The sequence below is a fragment of the Balaenoptera borealis genome, assembly GCF_965194805.1.
Source record: "Balaenoptera borealis genome assembly, chromosome: 5".
NCBI classification, from domain to species: domain Eukaryota; kingdom Metazoa; phylum Chordata; class Mammalia; order Artiodactyla; family Balaenopteridae; genus Balaenoptera; species Balaenoptera borealis.
In genome coordinates this window covers 96,536,086-96,554,923 of record NC_138862.1, presented here as the reverse complement: position 1 = coordinate 96,554,923, position 18,838 = coordinate 96,536,086, and the positions used below count along the sequence as shown (strand labels likewise).

At 36.7% G+C, this 18,838-nt stretch overlaps 2 protein-coding genes across 8 annotated transcripts in view; one reads left to right on the top strand and one right to left on the bottom strand.

The window, feature by feature from the left end:
* LOC309629764 (uncharacterized protein) overlaps positions 1–9,244 on the bottom strand; it is a 57,451-nt gene extending 48,207 nt beyond the window's left edge. For 6 of the 7 annotated variants that reach the window (XM_082394275.1, XM_082394274.1, XM_082394276.1 and 3 more), the window contains exon 1: positions 380–9,244. In XM_082394275.1, coding sequence (XP_082250401.1) covers positions 380–823 — 444 coding nt within the window. In that variant the 5' untranslated portion in view covers positions 824–9,244. The remainder of the gene's footprint in view (positions 1–379) is intronic. The other variant, XR_014245210.1, reaches the window with a different exon arrangement.
* Positions 377–18,838, top strand: part of SEC62 (SEC62 homolog, preprotein translocation factor) — a 29,019-nt gene continuing 10,557 nt past the window's right edge. The window contains exons 1-5 of the mRNA XM_082394163.1: positions 377–450; positions 9,251–9,359; positions 10,400–10,505; positions 16,207–16,411; positions 16,657–16,749. Of these exons, the coding sequence (XP_082250289.1) occupies positions 415–450; positions 9,251–9,359; positions 10,400–10,505; positions 16,207–16,411; positions 16,657–16,749 (549 nt within the window). The 5' untranslated portion in view covers positions 377–414. The remainder of the gene's footprint in view (positions 451–9,250; positions 9,360–10,399; positions 10,506–16,206; positions 16,412–16,656; positions 16,750–18,838) is intronic.

The following is an 18,838-nucleotide window of genomic DNA, read 5'->3' as shown; positions in this document are numbered from 1 at the left end:
CTAGAATTCCATAGGTCTCAGGAAATCATCTGTAAAAGGCTCCACCCCAAACCTACTGACTCCGAGGGGCGTGGGGCCCCCGGAATCTGTATTTTAATAGCTTCCCAGGTGATTCAGATGCCCAGTCAGGTTTGAGAACCAAGGACTCTTTCCAGTCCTCCTGTTCTTTGATCCACTTTTCAACTTCCTTCTGGTCCCAGCGATTTCCAGTTCCTGTAACAAAAGGAGCCAAGGAAAGAGGGGAGAGAAAGCGCAGCCAACACTCTCCGAGCCCTCCTCGTACCGGCCTCTCGCCAGCCTCCCCGTTCCGGCTCTAGCCGGTAGGTTACATAACAGCCCCGCGGCGCGCTCTCGCGATATTTCCGCTGCCCCCGCCTACCTCCACGTCAGAGGGAACCGGGCGGAGCGGCCAACATGGCGGAACGCAGGCGACACAAGAAGCGGATTCAGGTAGCAAAGCCGAGCCCTGGGATAGGGGACTCTCGGAAGTGGAAGACGCAGGGAAAGCTCCCGGGAAGGGCGGGCGAAATCGAGGACGAGGTGGGGTGGGGTTCCCCCGCGAGGTCGCCGGTTGCGGGCTGAGTCGTTGTGAGGGGCCTGAGGAAGGGCGGTGTTGGCGACGGCGGAGACTGAGGCGGAGGTGCTGGGGCAGCGGCGGAAGGCGGGAGGAGCGGCCGCCAGCCCAGGGTGGCGGTGGCGGTGGCGGTGGCGGCGGTGGCGGCGGCGGTGGCGTTGCCGGCCTGGGCCTGTGCCTGGAGGTCCGCGTCCTCCGAGCGCAGACACCGACCCTCCCCGGGTTCCTTCCCTCCCTTCTCCACGCCATCCTTTCGCCTTAGCTGTCCCGAAATTAAGGCCGCGATAATTAGGGTAGAAGGAGGCGGAGGACTGACCTAAAGCTGCCCGTTCTTTGTGCGCAGATTGAAGGACCGTAGGAGGGGGGAGTGATCGGGGTTTGGTCAGCTGCCCCAGGGGCCCAGGCGGCGATCTGCGTATCCAGATGTTCGTTTGCGTGCAGCCTCCTTTCTCCTCACAGTTATTAACTTAAGCGTCCAACTGAAGCTTTCCGGCTTTCTTTCAGCGACACAGTGTAAATAAACAAAACTCCCTTGGTACTGCAGCGAGCGGGTCCCGCCCAGAAACCTTTCACATGCCGGTGTGTCATCCTCATAACCTACATAGCATCCCTCCCTCATTCCACATGCATGTCATCTGTGTATTTCTTCCTTGCAATTTCCCCCCTGTTGTTCTTGCTCTTTGCCGAGAGGATTAAATATGGGGAACATCTTAGACTCAGGATGTTTTGTTGTCTCCTTATTAGCTCCTGTGCCTAGAAACCTTCGTATGTCGTCATAAATTGATGGCGTGTTGTAAACTGTTAATATACTAATCACAAATTGTTACACTCGTCATTGTCTTTCTGTTCCTTACTATTTCATTGCTTAGATGACTTTCTAATGTTTTTTTCCCCCATTTTTATCACTTAACTGACTGACACCACAGGTGATTTGAGCTATGCAAGTTAAAATTCTCCTGAAAACTTTGAAGTACTAGGGAAAAAAACGATGCCAGTGATCAGTAAATTTGGAATTTTAGAATTAGGCAGAAATAAGAAAGTAGTTTCAAAAAGAGTGCAGAAGGGGACCAGAGACAATTGCCCCCCAAGTTCAGACAGGTCATAAAACCAAGGCTTAAGATTATTATGGAAGAAGTTTCTAATTATACTATTTCTAGTCTTTCAGAATTTAGTGTTATTGGTCAGGTATGGATACATAATATACTTTTATTAGAATTTGTATTGAAGTTGTCAAATTAGGGCTTACTGGACTTATATTTACACACATGGTACATTTTATGGCCTTAAATAAACATTGTTTTTACAGTTTCACCTGTTCTTTAATATTGTTGTAAAGGTGATCCTAATTCACTTTGAGTAGCTGCTCTATTTCAATTGTGATCTCATATTAAGCAGAAAGATAGATTTAAAAACCTGTATAGTAGTGGTAGTGACTGGGAGCTAAAACTTGTGCCTGTTTGTACCCCAGTGTCAATAATTATTGGCCGTGTAACTTTGGTCAAGTTACTTAACTTTTTTCCTCTATTTCCAAATCCATAAGAAGGAATATTTACCTTAAATATCCTCATTGGGTTGTTGTGGAAAAAATAGGTGCGTGGGTGACTTGTTATTAAAGGTTATAAAAGCTATTAAAAGAGTGCTTAGCACATAACTCCTTTTTCCCCTTCCCCAAGGATGAAGGCTTTAGGATAATTTGTTTTGGTTTTTGTTAAGCACTCTGATATGCTGAAGAAAGATTAACAGTTATCTATTCAGTAAATAAACCTTTGAGTTGTGAGTTCCGTAAAGAATGGCTATTTACTTACTGTTGTTTAATTGAGGATTAGATAAGTGTGTGAGGATCTGATTGTTAAAAATCAAGTTGGTATACTGCTAAGTGAAAATAAATAACATTTTTCACCTCCTCCAAGTTCTCTACATAGCTGTGCTATGTAAAATGTGGAGATCTTGGGAGTGCTACCTGGACTACTACTATGCAGTGTCAACAAATTAATAAAAGTGTACAATATCTTATAAAACTCCTTGGTTTTTTTCCCTCCAGAGAATCAGAAACTCTATAATATTGGCATTACTTTAGACAAAAAGATCAAACGTAATGACCAAGTTCAGAGTTGAAGTTACAGAAAAAATTCTATTGTGAGACTCTGGGCAAAAAGATCTGTAATATTAACTCAGTTTCCTGTTGCTACTTGATGTTTCATGTTTAGAAAAGATTTTTATGTTTAGTAGATTTACTGACCTTGAATTGTAATTTGTATATTGGGGGAAATGATTGATACAAACAAACAAGTTCAGGGTTTTAAAAAGTAGTTAATTTGTATGCTTTTTCTTTTTTTTTTTTTAAATTTATTTTATTTATTTTTGGCTTCGTTGGGTCTTCGTTACTGCGCGCGGGCTTTCTCTAGCGGTGAGCGGGGGCTACTCTTCATTGTGGTGCGCGGGCTTCTCATTGTGGTGGCTTCTCGTTGCGGAGCATGGGCTCTAGGTGTGCAGGCTTCAGTAGTTGTGGCTCACAGCCTCAGTAGTTATGGCACGCGGGCTTAGTTGCTCTGCGGCATATGGGATCTTCCCGGACCAGGGCTCGAACCATGTCCCCTGCATCGGCAGGCGGATTCTCAACCACTGCGCCACCAGGGAAGCCCTGTATGCTTTTTCTAATGTAGCCTAATTTTAGATTCTGGTATTCCATCAAAGTTGGAAGCAAGAAGACTATTTTGTCACATTTCCTTCTTGGGTTCACTTTACTGGTCACTGAAAACCAAAAGTGAGCTACGTGTTCACTGACGTTATATTGCAAAGTTTTCATGATTGAGATTCTCAAGTGAGAGTGATCTCAATTCAAATTAATAAAACATTTGAAAGTAAATAATTGTAAGTTTTCTAAGAAATGCAATTATGTAAGTTTTTAAGAACATTAAAATCAGTGCTTATAGGTTAACAAAGTGCTGCTTACTAGAAGGGTTAATTGAGAATCCTAATACCATAAAATTTTAGAGTTGAAAACGATTTTCAAATAGTAGGGGTTTTTGGAATCCTTTTGCACAAATGGCAGCTCTTATGTAAAAGCAGAGGGGTGGGCCCAAAGCCCTATCACCTCAGTACCCCACTACTTCACTACCATTATTCCTCATCCTTAAGCTACTTTTAGGACCTAGATCTAAAAGTATTACTAGGTATAAAACATATTGATCTAAACCATTAACATCATTTTACAGATACACTGAGGTTCAGTGAGGTTATGTGGCTTGACCCAGGGTCACTCATCAAGATAGTAAAACCAGATTTAGACCAAGTCTTCTAATTCCAGTTGAATGTTCATTCCACCGCACCATTGATAAAATAAAAAATAAAAATAAATTGTTTTGACTTACTTTAATCTTGCAATCTTTATATTAAATTGTACAACAAAGACTTAACGAGACTTGTCCCTGCTAAAGAGACTCATCCCATTTAGTATTCTGCTTATGTGTAAGGTATCTAGTTGAGTTTTGGGACATTGAAATGGCTTATTCATTCCTAGAAATTTTAGAATACCTGCATCTCAATTAACTTTGTTGCACCCATCTGTCTCCCTGTCAGTAAAACCCTGACATATTACGAACCAATATGCTTAATTTCAGAAAAGGGAAAGTTTAGGATTATGCGCTCTGACTCTGGGACTTTCTGAAGGAAAGAGATGGAACCCAGGAAGCCAGTCCTAAGTGAAAACTACCCCCAGAGGCTTAATGAAGGGCTTACAATGGCAGGGGGTGGGGGATTTTAGAAGGGCACTGCCCAAGTCAAGATACAGAGACTCTTGTAAAGCTCTATGAGTAACATACTGTGTGACTTTAAGCAAATGATATATCTAAGATCTCCAGCTTTCAGATTTTAACCTGTTAACCTATTTGCATTTTCACAAATATTTTATACTGTTTGTATAAAGATACAAATTGACAGTTGGTGAACTAATCTTTTTCTTTTGCTCAATTCATTCAACAAACTTATTTATTACCTAAGCTTATTTCTATTGAATATAGCAATTTTTAAAAATTCTAGTTGTTTTTGGGGGTGGGAGGATGGGGAAAAAAAATTCTAAGTCAAAAATTCTGTAAGATTGAAGTCCATGGCTTACTGACTCTTGATCTAATATTTTTTTTCTCAAAAAGATTATCTTAAGTACCAAAAATAATATATAGTTAGAAACGGTAACCCAGTTTCATTGTAGTATTTGAGTGTTGAAGTATTCTAAAATAAAAATAGTATTTGTTAAATAATTTAAAAAGAATGTTCTACCCAAACTTTCAATATTTGTAATTTTGGATTAAGAGTTGCAACACCCGGCATCTTGGTGTTTGGGTTGGCAGTCCAGCCTCAAAACGTACTGGTTCTTTGCTTCCTCACTCTAAGACATTTGAGCTCATTCATTGAGCTACAAAGTTCTCTTCATTCAAGGCTTGATGAGCTGGTTTCTCTTTATTAGTGGGTGATGCTATTCGCAAAAGGCCTTCACTTTTTGTCAGAAGGTTTCTAGAAAAGTTAGGAAAATATTCTGAAGATTTCTTCACATCAAAAGGGAACAAAGAGGGGAGGTACTATAGTCTAATGTATAAACAGGAAGAGGATAAGACTGTTTTAGCCTGCAGCAGGGGAGCAGTGAGAATGAAGATTCCTTGGCAGGCTCTTCTATATTACTAGCTTCCCCAGGTCATATTCTCTTGGTGCTCTTCTGTAGCAATCTTTCTTTCTGGCTTTAAAGCCCCAGCAGATGGCACAAATCCTGTACTGTTAGAGGCAGTCTACAGTATGTATGACTTATATGTGGTATAATGAATATTTCATAATATTTCACAGAGGATAATAGAAACTTTTTAAGGATTTGAACTTGAAGGAGGAGCAAGGAAGAAATCAGTTCTGTTGTACCAATATGTTGATAGAATTCACTACTTTTCTAGTCAGATGTTTAAGGGAAGTTAACTGATACTTTAAGAAAGTATCAATGAATAAGTAACTCTGTGTCTGGTTGGGAGAGATTATCCAAGTCCATGTTTTGTGGGTCTGTTCTCTTCATTCTTGCTTTGTAGTGCCTTTACCAAGGAGGGGAAGGGAATGCAAATAGAATACTTGAGTCTGTTTTTGCAGTTGTGGAAAAGAGTTTGGTGAACTTGAAGTTAATTGTTAAAATGAGATTTTAAGATGTGGATTTATGTGTTATCAGATTCCCTATTATATCATAATAGAACTGACTTTTCAGTTTCTTGGGTATTCTAATAGATTTTACGTCTGATGCCTCTTATCAACAATCAGTAGATTAGTACCTGTATGCCTGTGTTCAGTAAGTTGTTTGAGTGTTAGTATGAGTGTAGACTTGTCATGCCTAAAGTTGATGTGATTGTTTTTCCCCCCAGAATCACCTTCCTCCCAAATTTCTGTTAATTGAAAAACTGTCCTTTCAGTTGATCAAATTAGAAATCTAACATCTTTTACTAAGCCATTTCATTCATCTTTTATCATTGAGTCCTATCTGTTCTACATTTGAAATGTTTCAAATGTCAAAATCCTTCCCATTCCTAGTCTAGTATCACATCACATCTTACTTGAATACTAAGTAGTTTCCCTGCCTTGTGCTTTTTTCCCCCAGTTCATTCTACATACAGGCTCCAAAATAGTGTCTAAGTCATTTTTTTTTCTCATTATGTCCTCCTTCTATTCAAAAACTAGTTTCTGTGACTTAAGGAGTAAATTTGAAATTTCTTAGACTGCCTTGAATACTGCTTAGCCCTATTATACATACTTAACCTCACAATTCTTCTTAACTTGTCTCTACTAGAGCCAAATTTTATGCTCTTTTAGCCACAGTATTTTTATGCTATTCATTTAGCTTATCCCAAATTTGTTCATCTTTCAAAATCCAGGTCCCTCTTCCAAGAGGTCTTTCATAGCTATTCTCATCCACATTGATAATCTCACTCCTTTTGTACTCCTAAAATATTTTTTCTACCACTCATTTTGGAAAATAACAGTTGTTGTTTTGGAAGGTTGTAACAGTGTAGGTATCATGCCTTAACAAATTTTTGGTATTAAAGGTAGCACCCGAAGTTATTATAGGGTAAACACTCAGTAAGTATGTATTTGAACAATTTATGTTTATTGAGACTTCTCCCCCACATACCATTTTTAATCAAGCATATCCCAGTAACAAGTTATCAGTTAATTGGATAAATCTTTAAATTGGCAACAGGTGTATCAACTGAGGGAAAAATTGAACATATATGGGTGTGATTATAAAATAGAATTGGTTTCTATAAAGCCAATTATAGTATCTCATTATTTCCAACTATTTATATAGTATTACTTTTTTGGCTGTACGTGAATATATAGGATATTATTTACTAATAGATAAGGCTCCTAGAAATGCAGTGCGTTACACAGACATAATTAAATGCTATCATTTAACATATACTAACATATATGTTAATAATTTTAGTGTGATTTCAAAAACTGAAATATAGAATTTTTACTTTTTAGTTTGTCAGAAACTGTATTTTGTGACTAGGACCCAGATTAAATAATTATGAACATTGTAGATGTTACTGAACTTGGAGTGTTAAATTTTGAATTTACAGTTTTTTAAGATTCTATTTTTTTGTGGTATGTGTTTTTATATATAAAACTAAAGCTTTTTTATTCACATAAATATTTGGTTTTTACTATAGTCTTCATTTGGATTGAATGGTTTGGGCTTTTTTTCTTTTTAAAAATTTTTATTGTATATTGGAGTATAGTTGATATACAATGTTGTGCAGGCTTTTAATTTTTATTGTCACAAATAGTAACCCACAAATGGGGTAGTACGAGAGTATAAGAATCATGCATTGTTAATTGGCTGTTGGAAGTAGAGAAGTTGGGAAGTGCAAAGAAGGAAATACGAGAAGTAGCTGCCAGGTGACCCAGCAACCACGACACAGATTTTCACTTCATCTCACAAATTACTCCTCTTCAGAATAAAATTAAAGCTGAAACTTTGATTTGTTAGTTGTCCCTTATTTTCAACAAACATAACTGAATGCAAACTAACTTGAAATTTGTGGGAAAACTGACGTAAAGATAGATGATTTAGAGAGTTTATTTTTCCTGTTTTGTGTTATTAGAATGTCTTGCCTAAAACATAACTGTCTTCAGCATTAATTTTTCTCAGCAGACTAGATTCTTGGCAGATAATTCTTTACTATTATTTGGCACTTTATTCATCTTAAGAAATAGACCAATAGACCTTCCTGAAATCATTCACATTTAAATTGTATATTGCTAGAAATATTGCTTGAGTGCTCTATGTACTGTGCTTAAACATGTAATTAAAGATAGTACTTTTATTATGATAGCTTACAGCAATAAGACAACTAAAAGTATATATATAAAAGATATATGCAAACATAGACTGACCTCATTTTCTTCAGTATATGAGTGGGGAGAATAAGTATACAGGAACATAAGTTCAGAATGTAAGGAAATAAAAGCAAGATGGGGAATGATAAACAATGAAGGTGGTAGAAAGTTTGGAGGAGGGAATGGAAAAAAGAAAACAAGGAAGGATTAAAGCAGCCTTTCCAAAACTCTTTGTGCCCTTCCATTAATCAGTTCTTAAATGAGATTGTAATTTATTTGTCTATTGCATTTTTATTTTTGCTTTACCCTGTTCAGAAAGAAAAGAAGAAAGGCAAGGTGAGAAAAGATTCCCTGACAGTATCTAGAATCTGTAACCACAGGGGAAAGGGAAGGGAATACAAATCTTCAGCATCTCTGATAGTAATTTGTATCTGGGACCACACTGGGACAGCTGTCTTTGGTTAATTTGAGAACTCCTCCTGCAATCTGTTGTCCATTGTTCAAGGTACATGGCTTTGGCTGTTATTTAACATTTATTTATGGCACCTGTTTCTACTTACTTTGACATTTGGGCACTCACTATTGACAACCTCTTAAAGTTTTGAATTATTGCCTTACGGCTTTTAAAAAGAGACCAGCTGGGCTTCCCTGGTGGCGCAGTGGTTGAGAATCTGCCTGCCGATGCAGGGGACATGGGTTCGAGCCCTGGTCTGGGAAGATCCCACATGCAGCGGAGCAACTGGGCCCGTGCGCCACGACTACTGAGCCTGCGCGTCTGGAGCCTGTGCTCCGCAACGAGAGGCCGCGATAGTGAGAGGCCCGCGCACCGCGATGAAGAGTGGCCCCCACTCGCCGCAACTGGAGAAAGCCCTCGCACAGAAACGAAGACCCAACACAGCCAGAAATAAATAAATAATTTTTTTAAAAAAAGGCTAGAAACAAACAAACAACAACAAAAACAAATAAATCAATAAAAAATTTTAAAAAAAAATAAAAAGAGACCAGGCAAGAGTGAAGGTGAACTGGTACAAAATGATTACCATACTGGAAAAACAACTGAAAATAAATGCCTTGTAGCTGAGGCCAAGAGGCAGACAGGTTTGGGCCCTATCAACTTGTATTTGAAAAACGTGATTTTAAAAATCTCCATTCTGTCTTCTGTATACATTACCAGGTCTGCTCCAGAAAAAGCTTGAAAGAAAGGCCTGTAGTAAACTTAAAAAGATTTTCAGAAGAGATCTGTAAATTATTCTTCAGTGTATCAATGTCATAAGTAAATGATTACGTTAAATTAATATTCTTACTTTGCAGGAAGTTGGTGAACCATCTAAAGAAGAGAAGGCTGTAGCCAAGTTTCTTCGATTCAACTGTCCAACAAAGTCCACCAATATGATGGGTCACCGGGTTGATTATTTTATTGGTAGGATTACATCAATAAAATTATATTTGTGTACATATCTTATGAAGATACCTAATTTGGGGATAGGTAGATATTTTTTAAATGCTCTCCAAGCATGATTGGTGAAGCTAGGTGATGAGCATATGACAATTGATTATCCTCTTCTTTCCTTTTATGATTGAAAATGTCAATAAAAATAAAAGAAAGTGCTTTTTAGTAACATTTCTTGGAAATTTTTAACATAGGATTTATTTTCATTACTAACATTTATTTTCAGTACTAACACTTATTATTCAGATAGTACATGTACTTAACGATACTCTTTGTAAAACTCTGGCATAGAATTCAGTGTGAAACAAGTGTGTCAGAACCAACTTAGGAGTGTTTGTTCTTCACATAATCGAAACAACTTCATAATAAGCTAATATTATCTGTAATATTGCCCCATAGCTTATAAATCAATAGTTGTTGAGTTTGCCTGTCTGATCAATTAAGGTTGAATTACCATTATTGGGAAGAAATTTATTTATCTTCTCTTCAGTGTTATGATTAATGATTTTGATAGTCCTTAAAAGTTTATAAAAATAGACATGCTGTTTTTTTCACATCTCATATATTTAACTTCTTCCAATGACGGTAGCTCGTTTCACAGAGCTTATTCCTCGGTGGGTTACAATAAAGCTTGGTGACAGAATTTCTGTTACTGTGGTAGAGGAAGATTTTTGGTTTGTTTATCCTATATTATGATTATTTGATAAGAGTGTTATTTACATTTATTTTGAATTTTTTAAAGAACGTTTTCTCATTTATCTTGCTTTAGTTAATATTTTTGAATGTCATTTATTTCACAGCATTACTTTAAGAAAGATGCTTAATCAGTATGTTTCACAAATTGAGGTTTTGAGGAACTATTTGTCATGATTATGTCAGACTTAAATTTTCTGTTGAACTTGGTTTTATTTTCGGATGCCAGAATGTTGAAATTTGCCTTATAGAATATTGTTTAGATAGACACAAATTCTGCTGTATACTAAATTTAAAATAATAAATTTCTTCTTTAGCTTCAAAAGCAGTGGATTGCCTTTTGGATTCAAAGTGGGCGAAGGCCAAGAAAGGAGAGGAAGCTTTATTTACAACGAGGGAGTCTGTGGTTGACTACTGCAACAGGTAGTTTTTATTTCTTAGTGAAGGATAATATGAATAGTAATTTAAAAATATTCTCCATGGTCCTGAAGCTCCTTCCCTATTTCATAATTAAGTATAGTGCTGTTACAGCATAGCTCAAGTATAGCTTTTACATGTAATCTGGATTTCTTCAGTACCTCTGGAAATGCATTTATTTGGTGTTAGGCTATCATATTTTTATAACTTTTATTTGTGTTCTGTTACATTTGTACATTTGCCAGGCTGAACTGAAGGATCAGCAATAAAAATCATATACCAGTGCCTGTCGTGAACAAAAAAGTTCTTTCTTTTCTAGAGCAAAAGTTGGGGAATCTTTTCCAAAACTTTGTCAGGGATTCCTAATAGACCTGTTGTCCCTGTTTTGTTTTGTTTTTTCAGTGCCTACTGAGCCATTAGCCAGGCACCCTTCCCTATTTTGTTTGTGATTGCTAATATATTCCTTGTGAAATCAAGGCAGCTGAAACATCTGTCTTTTCTTCATTCCAAGATGAAGTATAGACAGTTCAGTAACATATCCATGTTTTTTATAATAAGTACTTCTCCTTTGGGAAAAACTTTTCATGGTGAATGGTGTACAAAAATCACTTTTCTGGGGAATTCCCTGGTGGTCCAGTGGTTAGGACTCCTCGCTTCCACTGCAGGGAGCACAGGTTCGATCCCTGGTCAGGGAACTAAGATCCCACATGCTGCACGGCACAGCCAAAAAGAAAATCACTTTTCTCTTGGAAAGAAGTATGCTGGGGTTTTTTTTTTGTTTTTTTCCTCCTATTTTTCCCTTGGTTTATTTACTACTTAAACATATTTATTAAGATGTTAGTAAATCAAATTTTGTTTTTGTGACACTGAATTTTATAATTGGTGGGAATTTGACATTTTAGATTATTTTATATGCTTAGCAGGGAGATGCACATAGCATTTACTAATATATTGCTTAATGGCATTTAAAGTATCAGCCACATGAGACCCCTCTTAAAAACCACTATTTTACAACCTGGTTTCTAAAGCTGTAAAGTTGAAGAATTATTAACTATTTCTTAAAATTCTTAGCTGCCAGGGACTTGCCTGGCAGTCCAGTGGTTAAGACTCCGCACTTACACTGCCACGGGCCCAGGTTTGATCCCTGGTCAGGAAACTAAGATCCCACAAGCCACACTGCACAGCCAAAAAAAAAATTCTTAGCTGCCGTAAACTAGAGTCACTAATGGACCTTTCAGAAACAATGGAAATTTCATTGTCGGGGCAGGGATTAGCTAACAGTGGTGTAGTCGGTATTTTCCTTTACAGCCACCTGTGTATTAGAACTCCAAAGTGCAAATTTCCCTGCCCGCCTCAAAACAGACTTTATTTTTTATATATATAGTGTAAAAATTAAAAGATGCTATAAATGCAGAAACAGAGAAGTTAAATCACTTACCCAAGGTCACACAGCTAATAAGTGGCTGAGCCAGAATTCTAAATCCAACAGTCTGACTTCATAGTCCATGCTCTTAACCACTGCACTATACTATCTCCTCCAAAATGATGATACATTTAATGAAGCAAAAATTAAGATGAAGGATTAACCTGTCAATACTATTTGAATATTAAATCTGAGCCCAAGTCTCTGAGGAGAGCAGCCAGTATTAATACACTTCACTTGGCCTTTTAGGAGACTTGATACTTCGTTATATGAAAAGCCAAAAAAACCTGAGTACAGAGGTTGTCCTAGCAATACACTCACTTTCTGTTGTATATGTTATTCCCATTCATATCAAGCTTTTTGTGTCCTTTTTGCATTAAGATAGAGAAGCGTAACTACCTAAAGTTTTCAAAGCCACTTCTAATAATAACTATGGTGACCTCATGATGGCCAGCCCTCATGGGTTCCTGCCTGACTACAGGCAAAACCACAAAGGGACACTTGTCCTGTCTCATTTTCTGAAGTGGTCTTGAGGGAGTCTAAGGAAAAACAAAAGAAAACAGGAAACTGTAGGATGTGCCTCTTTATGGCCTATTTCAAGTACAGACTCTTCAACCTTTTATCTAGCATCATCCTAACCCTCCTAGTGACTTTGCATCTCCAACCCCCCAGTCCAGTAGTGTCCTTCTCACTCTCATTCATATACCATACTCATTCTCTCTTCTGGTCTTTCTTTGATAATAACCTGCCACTTTCCGCAAACAGTTCTTGCTCTATCCTGCCTGCCTCTCAATATAAATATCTCTCAAATTCCATCTCTACCATTTAGTATTCCCCAGATCCTCTAGCCCACATTAATCTAATGTTCTACAGAATTTACAAAGGTAATAGCATACAGTTTAGTCCTTAACTATTTAAATAGGATTGTTGCATGTGTGTTAGTTTTTCTAAATTTCTTGCCCGCTAAATCTGAAGGCAATTGGAGGACTGTTTTATACTTTATTGTAACTCCACAGCAATTAGCACAATGCGGGCATTCACCATTGTCAGATAAGTGAAAGTCCTAAACATATGCCTGGCATTTAATAAACGTTTATTAAACCTGGTAAAAAAAATGAAGAGGTGAAGAAAAATAATAAGCAATTTAGTAACTTTTTACAAGCTGCTTTTAATCCATTCATTTATTCTAGAAATACTTATCAAATATCTATTATAGGCCAGGCCTCAGGAATACAGAGATAACTGTGACTTGGTTCCTGCCTCCAAAGCACATATTATCATCTGTTAGAGAAGATTTGTGACTACTTACAATACAGTATGTTCTGTAAGAAAGACAGAAATGGGGAAACTTCAAGAATGGCCTCTCAGGGAAAATGTTTTAATCAAATTTTGAAACAGAAATAGGTGATTACCCAGCAAACAATAGGAGAGTGGACATTTGATCCTGGCAGAGGGCACAGAACATACTGAGATAGGAAAGTATGAGTAGTCTGTGAAAATGTCAGAGTTTATGTAGATGATCTGTACTGTACAGTGTGTTTAAAGCTAAATAAATGGAGGCACTGATTTTATTACAATAGTAAATGTCATCTCATTTTTTGAGGCATAGAGTGAATTGAAGTAGACATTCTCTAAGGAACTGTCAAGGAATAAGTGAATGATTCTATTTATTAATGAATGGAATGAGGGTATAATGTAACTATTTATAAAACCAAATGTGTTTGTGTTTTCCATAACTATCAATATTAAATGAAATTCAGGATTTTGCTACAGCAGTAGTAATGGCTAACATTGAGAACATGCAGGCCAGGCACCGCACTAAACAATCTACATGCTTCTCATTTATACCCCATTTTAGAAATACACTAAAATGAAGTAACTTACCCAATACTACATAGCTCGTTAAGTGGTAGAGGTGATATTTGAACCCATCTACCTGAATGTCAACTTCTCAAGACCAATTTGATTGGTTAATAGTCTTCTTTTCTCTCAAGGGGTTGGGGCAGCTGTACAGGAGGAGTAACAGAAGCAGGTGTTCCTGCTGATTCTGTGCTCTTCTGTATCTGCTGGTCAAGGGAAGGATTTTTTTTCTCTCCTAAAGTTCTGTGGTTTTTTTTTTTTTAATTGTTTATTTCTTTATTAAGAACATTTTTTTTCACTAAAGTAAATTTGAGAAAATTTTGAAAATGATACAGAAGAAAATCCAAATTACTAATAATGTTGCCTCATGGATAATTATATTACCATTTGAGACTATATACTCAAGTATCTGTGTGTGTGCACATGTACTCTTAATATATGGAGAGCTATAATATGAACTGTAGTATGAAATGCTGGTTTTCAATTAACATACAGTGAATAAGATGTATTTTTGTTTTCATATTAACACATTATTGACTGGGGTGGGGGGTTTTGCAGAAACTAATGCCTGTGGTGTTAATACACCTGCGGTCAGTAATGTGTGAAGTTGTAATGAATGATCCTGATAGAAAATCTGGAAATCATCTAAGTGCAAAAATAAAGAGATTAGAATATTTTCATTATAAATTTTTGTAAGAAGTTCTGAAGTAGAGTAAAAATTAAAGATCCCCCTTCATATTCAAATACCCACCACTACTCTTTAAGTCTCACTTTCTACTCATAAGTAGTTAATTATTAAGGGTCTCATTTCAGATTTTTGCTTGTTTACATATATATGTATATGTGTAGCAGATATTAATGGTGGATTCTTTGGGGGCGTTTCAGACAGTGGCATAATTATATATGCTGTATAGATCTTATGAACAAGTAAAAGTCCAAATGAGGAGACCTAGAAGTTAGCTTTGTGGAGATGTTCATAGGGTGGACCTAATTGAGCAGCAGAAAGAAGCCCAGCCAAGCAGGTCAAAACACAGGTGGGCACAAGATAATGATCAGAAATAAGTGGTCTTTAGGCAAGAAGGAGGCATCTAGTTAGCAAGTGGTATGATGTGCTGGAGTAGGCACCAGTGAAGGTATTGAATAGAAAGGTGGATAGTTAACATTAGCAGGCACAGATGGTGGCAGTGAGACCTAGCTTCTAGTTGTGTTTTGGTAGTTGTACTTTATCAAGGCAGGAATAAAGAAATCAGGAACTCTGAAACTGGAACATAAGATTTGAAAAGATGGCTTTTAGATGACAAAGGTAAGGGTAAACCAGTTTCTTGAGTAGGATTAGAAAAGATTGAGTCAGCCAAGGTTGACTTAATTTGGGGTCAGCTGAGCTTCTAAATTCATCAGATAAAGATGTGAATAAAGCAAGGATATTACTCTTAAGAAGTTTACAGTCTAGTGAAGGAGGCAAACAAGCATGTTATAAATTGTATATGAAACTAAAAGAATAAATGCTGTGGATAGGATAACAGGAAACAGGAGGAAGGATGGGTGATAGATTTATAATTTTAAACAGGGTAGGCTTAGTAGAGAGGGTAACATTTGAGGGAAGACTTGAAAGAAGTGAGGAAGTAGACCAAAAGGACATGCTTATTTGGGGGAGGAGCATTCTAGGTAAAGGGAATAGCCAGTGGAAATGCCCTGAAGTAGGAATATTAAAACAAAAAAAAACAAAAAAAAACCCTGCTAAATAGAAGAAAGATCAGTTTATTGAGAGAAATTAGTGAAGCAAGGAACACATGGTGTTGTTTTGCTACATATATTGTACAGTTTTCAACTTGATACTGTGAAGAGTTGTTTTCAGAGTCCAGAAATCTCACCTTAGCATATTTAATTATTCATTAGTTAATTGGAGATATTTCATTGTAGTGACAGGCTGAATAGTGAAGTACATGGAGAGAAGAAAAATACATCAAGAAGGACAGCTGAAGACACAATTTGGATCAGTCAGATCATGGGCACATTTTTAATCTGCTAACATTTCTTAAACTGTTATATTTATTTTCCCCATATATTTATATACCACTTATGTCTGCTCTTGAATTTGAGACTTAACTTTAAGTAGAGTCTTGATTACTCCTAATGAACCTAGAGAAAAACTTAAGGATAATTCCAAACCTATAATCTCATTAAATTATACAGTTAAAAAATGAAAATTAGGTTGACAACTTTCATATAATCAAATTGGCTGTACAGGTTTTCAGTTAGACATTTTTGATTGTTCTTCAGTGGGCTTACTAGTTGTAATTTCTCTTGTGAGTTGCCAGTGTATGTCTTCCTTTGCTCATTTTATTCAGGTCTTGATATTTTTGCTTTTTAGTCTGTATCTATATAATGTATAGGGAATGTAATGTCATATCTTTGTTTCCAAAGGCTTTTAAAGAAACAGTTTTTTCATCGGGCACTAAAAGTAATGAAAATGAAGTATGAGAAAGACATAAAAAAAGAAAAAGAGAAAGGAAAAGCTGAAAGTGGAAAAGAAGAAGATAAAAAGAGCAAGAAAGAAAATCTGAAGGATGAAAAGACAAAAAAGGAAAAAGAAAAAAAGAAAGATGGTGAAAAGGAAGAATCCAAAAAGGTGATTTCAACTAAAATTAAGTAAAAATCAAAAAATTATTACTTGCACGTTAGCACTACTGGTGTATCAGCACTTTAAAATATTGCGCAACAACCACTTAAACCGCATTAGGGTTCTTACAAATACCGTGGTTGAGAATTTTGATTTCTGTGTCTCATATAGTGAAACTTTGACTATACGGATTTTACATTGCTTTTTGCTTGTTTGCAAATGTGTTTTCTTCTATTCAACTTGTTTTTTAATAGGAGGAAACTCCTGGAACTCCGAAAAAGAAGGAAACTAAGAAAAAATTCAAGCTTGAGCCACATGATGATCAAGTTTTTCTGGATGGAAATGAGGTGAGAGTATCTAGCTTATAAGTAGAAATCCAATTTTCCATAGGAGTTTTTAGAATTATCTTTGATACCTTCACTAAGAAAAGAAGTAATTTAGATAAATTTAACCATGTAGATACAAAATCTACTTTTTAAAAGTGAATGTCTCTGAATTTAGATTTATAAAAAATTTTTTAAATCAATCCGAATCGGGTTCAGCTGTCTATGATAGATAGGAAACATGAAATAACAGTGGCTTAAAACAAAACAGATACTTGTTTCTCTCTCATTAATGAAATCGGAGGGTAAGCAGATACGGCAGCTCCATGGTGGATCTGAACTTTTCCGCCTGTGTGAGGCAGTTAGTAAAGATTACCTCATGGTGCAAAATGACTGCCAGCCTTATATCTGCATCCAGAGGAGGGAAGGAGAATGAGAGACATGCTTCCTTTTTAAGGATACTTTCCAGGAAGCTGGCGATTTTATTTCTGCATGGATTCCGTTGGCCAGAACCTACTCATATGGTCATGCCTACCTGCAGTAAAGTCTTAGAAATATGCTTTTTATACTGGATGGTCATTTGCCCAGTAAAATATAAGATTTCCATTAGAATCAAAGGAAAAAAAGTACAATGGTTAAGGAGGGACATCTACAGGTTTCTGCCTCTTATAGTTAGACACACGACTATAAGGGTCTACAATTTTCAACATTACTTGATGCTTTACTCAAGGAGATCATTTTTATTTATTTAGTGGCTTATTTGTATGGTTGTAGCCTTCCGCGAAGACCACTTAATTTAATCATTTAACCAATACAAAAACATTTACTTATATACTGGCCATTGAGTTGTGAATTTCTTGCTATACCTAATACAAAAGTAGTATAAATAGAAAGCAGTGGTTCCTGGAGCTATGAGCTTGAAAATCTGGGAAGGCTTTTCACAAAACATGTGCACTAGGCTCATTCCAGGCATACTTGCATGAGGATCTCTAGGGTGGAATCTATAGTAAGTGAGTGTGTGTATGGATGTGTGTGTGTGTGTTGTATAATGTATCCCTGGGTGATTCTGATGTGAACCCCTGCTTAAGAACCAATGTAATAGAAGACCACAGGTCTTTCTTAATGTGAAAGCGCAAATACCTTCAGTGAAGCATCAAGCATTGGCTATATGCGAAGTCGTTTTTATAGGTGTTGGGAATAACATGATAAATAGGATAAAATTATCTTCTTGGAAGCTCTTATAGTCTAGCAAGCATACAAGCGTTTAAACATGGTATGGGCATACCTCATTTTATTGTACTTCTCTTTATTGTGCTTCAGAGATAAAGTTTTTTGTTTGTTTTTTTGTTCTCAGCAAATTGAAGGTTTACAGCAACCCTGCATTAAGTCTATCAACTCTGTTTTTCCAACAGCATTTGATCACTTTGTGTCTGTCCCGTTTTGGTATTTTTCACAATATTTCAAACCCTCCTCCAGCAAAAAAATTAAGACTCACCAAAGGCTCAGGTGATGATTAGCATTTTTTAGCAATAAAGTATTTTTTAGTTAGGGTATGTACATTGTTTTCTTAGACATAATGCTATTGCACACTTAATAGACTATAGTATAGTGTAAACATAACTTTTACATGCACTGGGAAACCCCAAAAAAAAATGCATTATTGCGGTGATCTGGAGCTGAACTGGAAATACCTCTGAGGTACACTGTATATATTATATAGTACAGTATAATATAGTACATGCCTGTACTATATTACAGCATGGTGAGTATTATGATGGGAGAATACCAATTAGGGATAGGTAATTTAATCAAGAGAGGATAAGGAGGGTCTGGAGATTCTGGACACTTGACCTGAGCCTTGAAGGATGACTGGTAGATTGCCAGGTACACTGCAAAGGAGTTATAGGTCTGTTAGACAAAGGAAGCTTTTTCCTGAGCAAAAGCATGGGTGCTTGCATTCCCAAAAAGGCTAAGATTTTATTCTGCAGAAAGAAACAGGCTTTGAAACTTTTAAAGATGGGAAACGTCTTTAAAAACTTGTTACTTTAGAATGCTAAATGGCAGAAGTGATGTCTGTGGATCCGATTTCCAGGATAAATGTGCAGCATTAAAA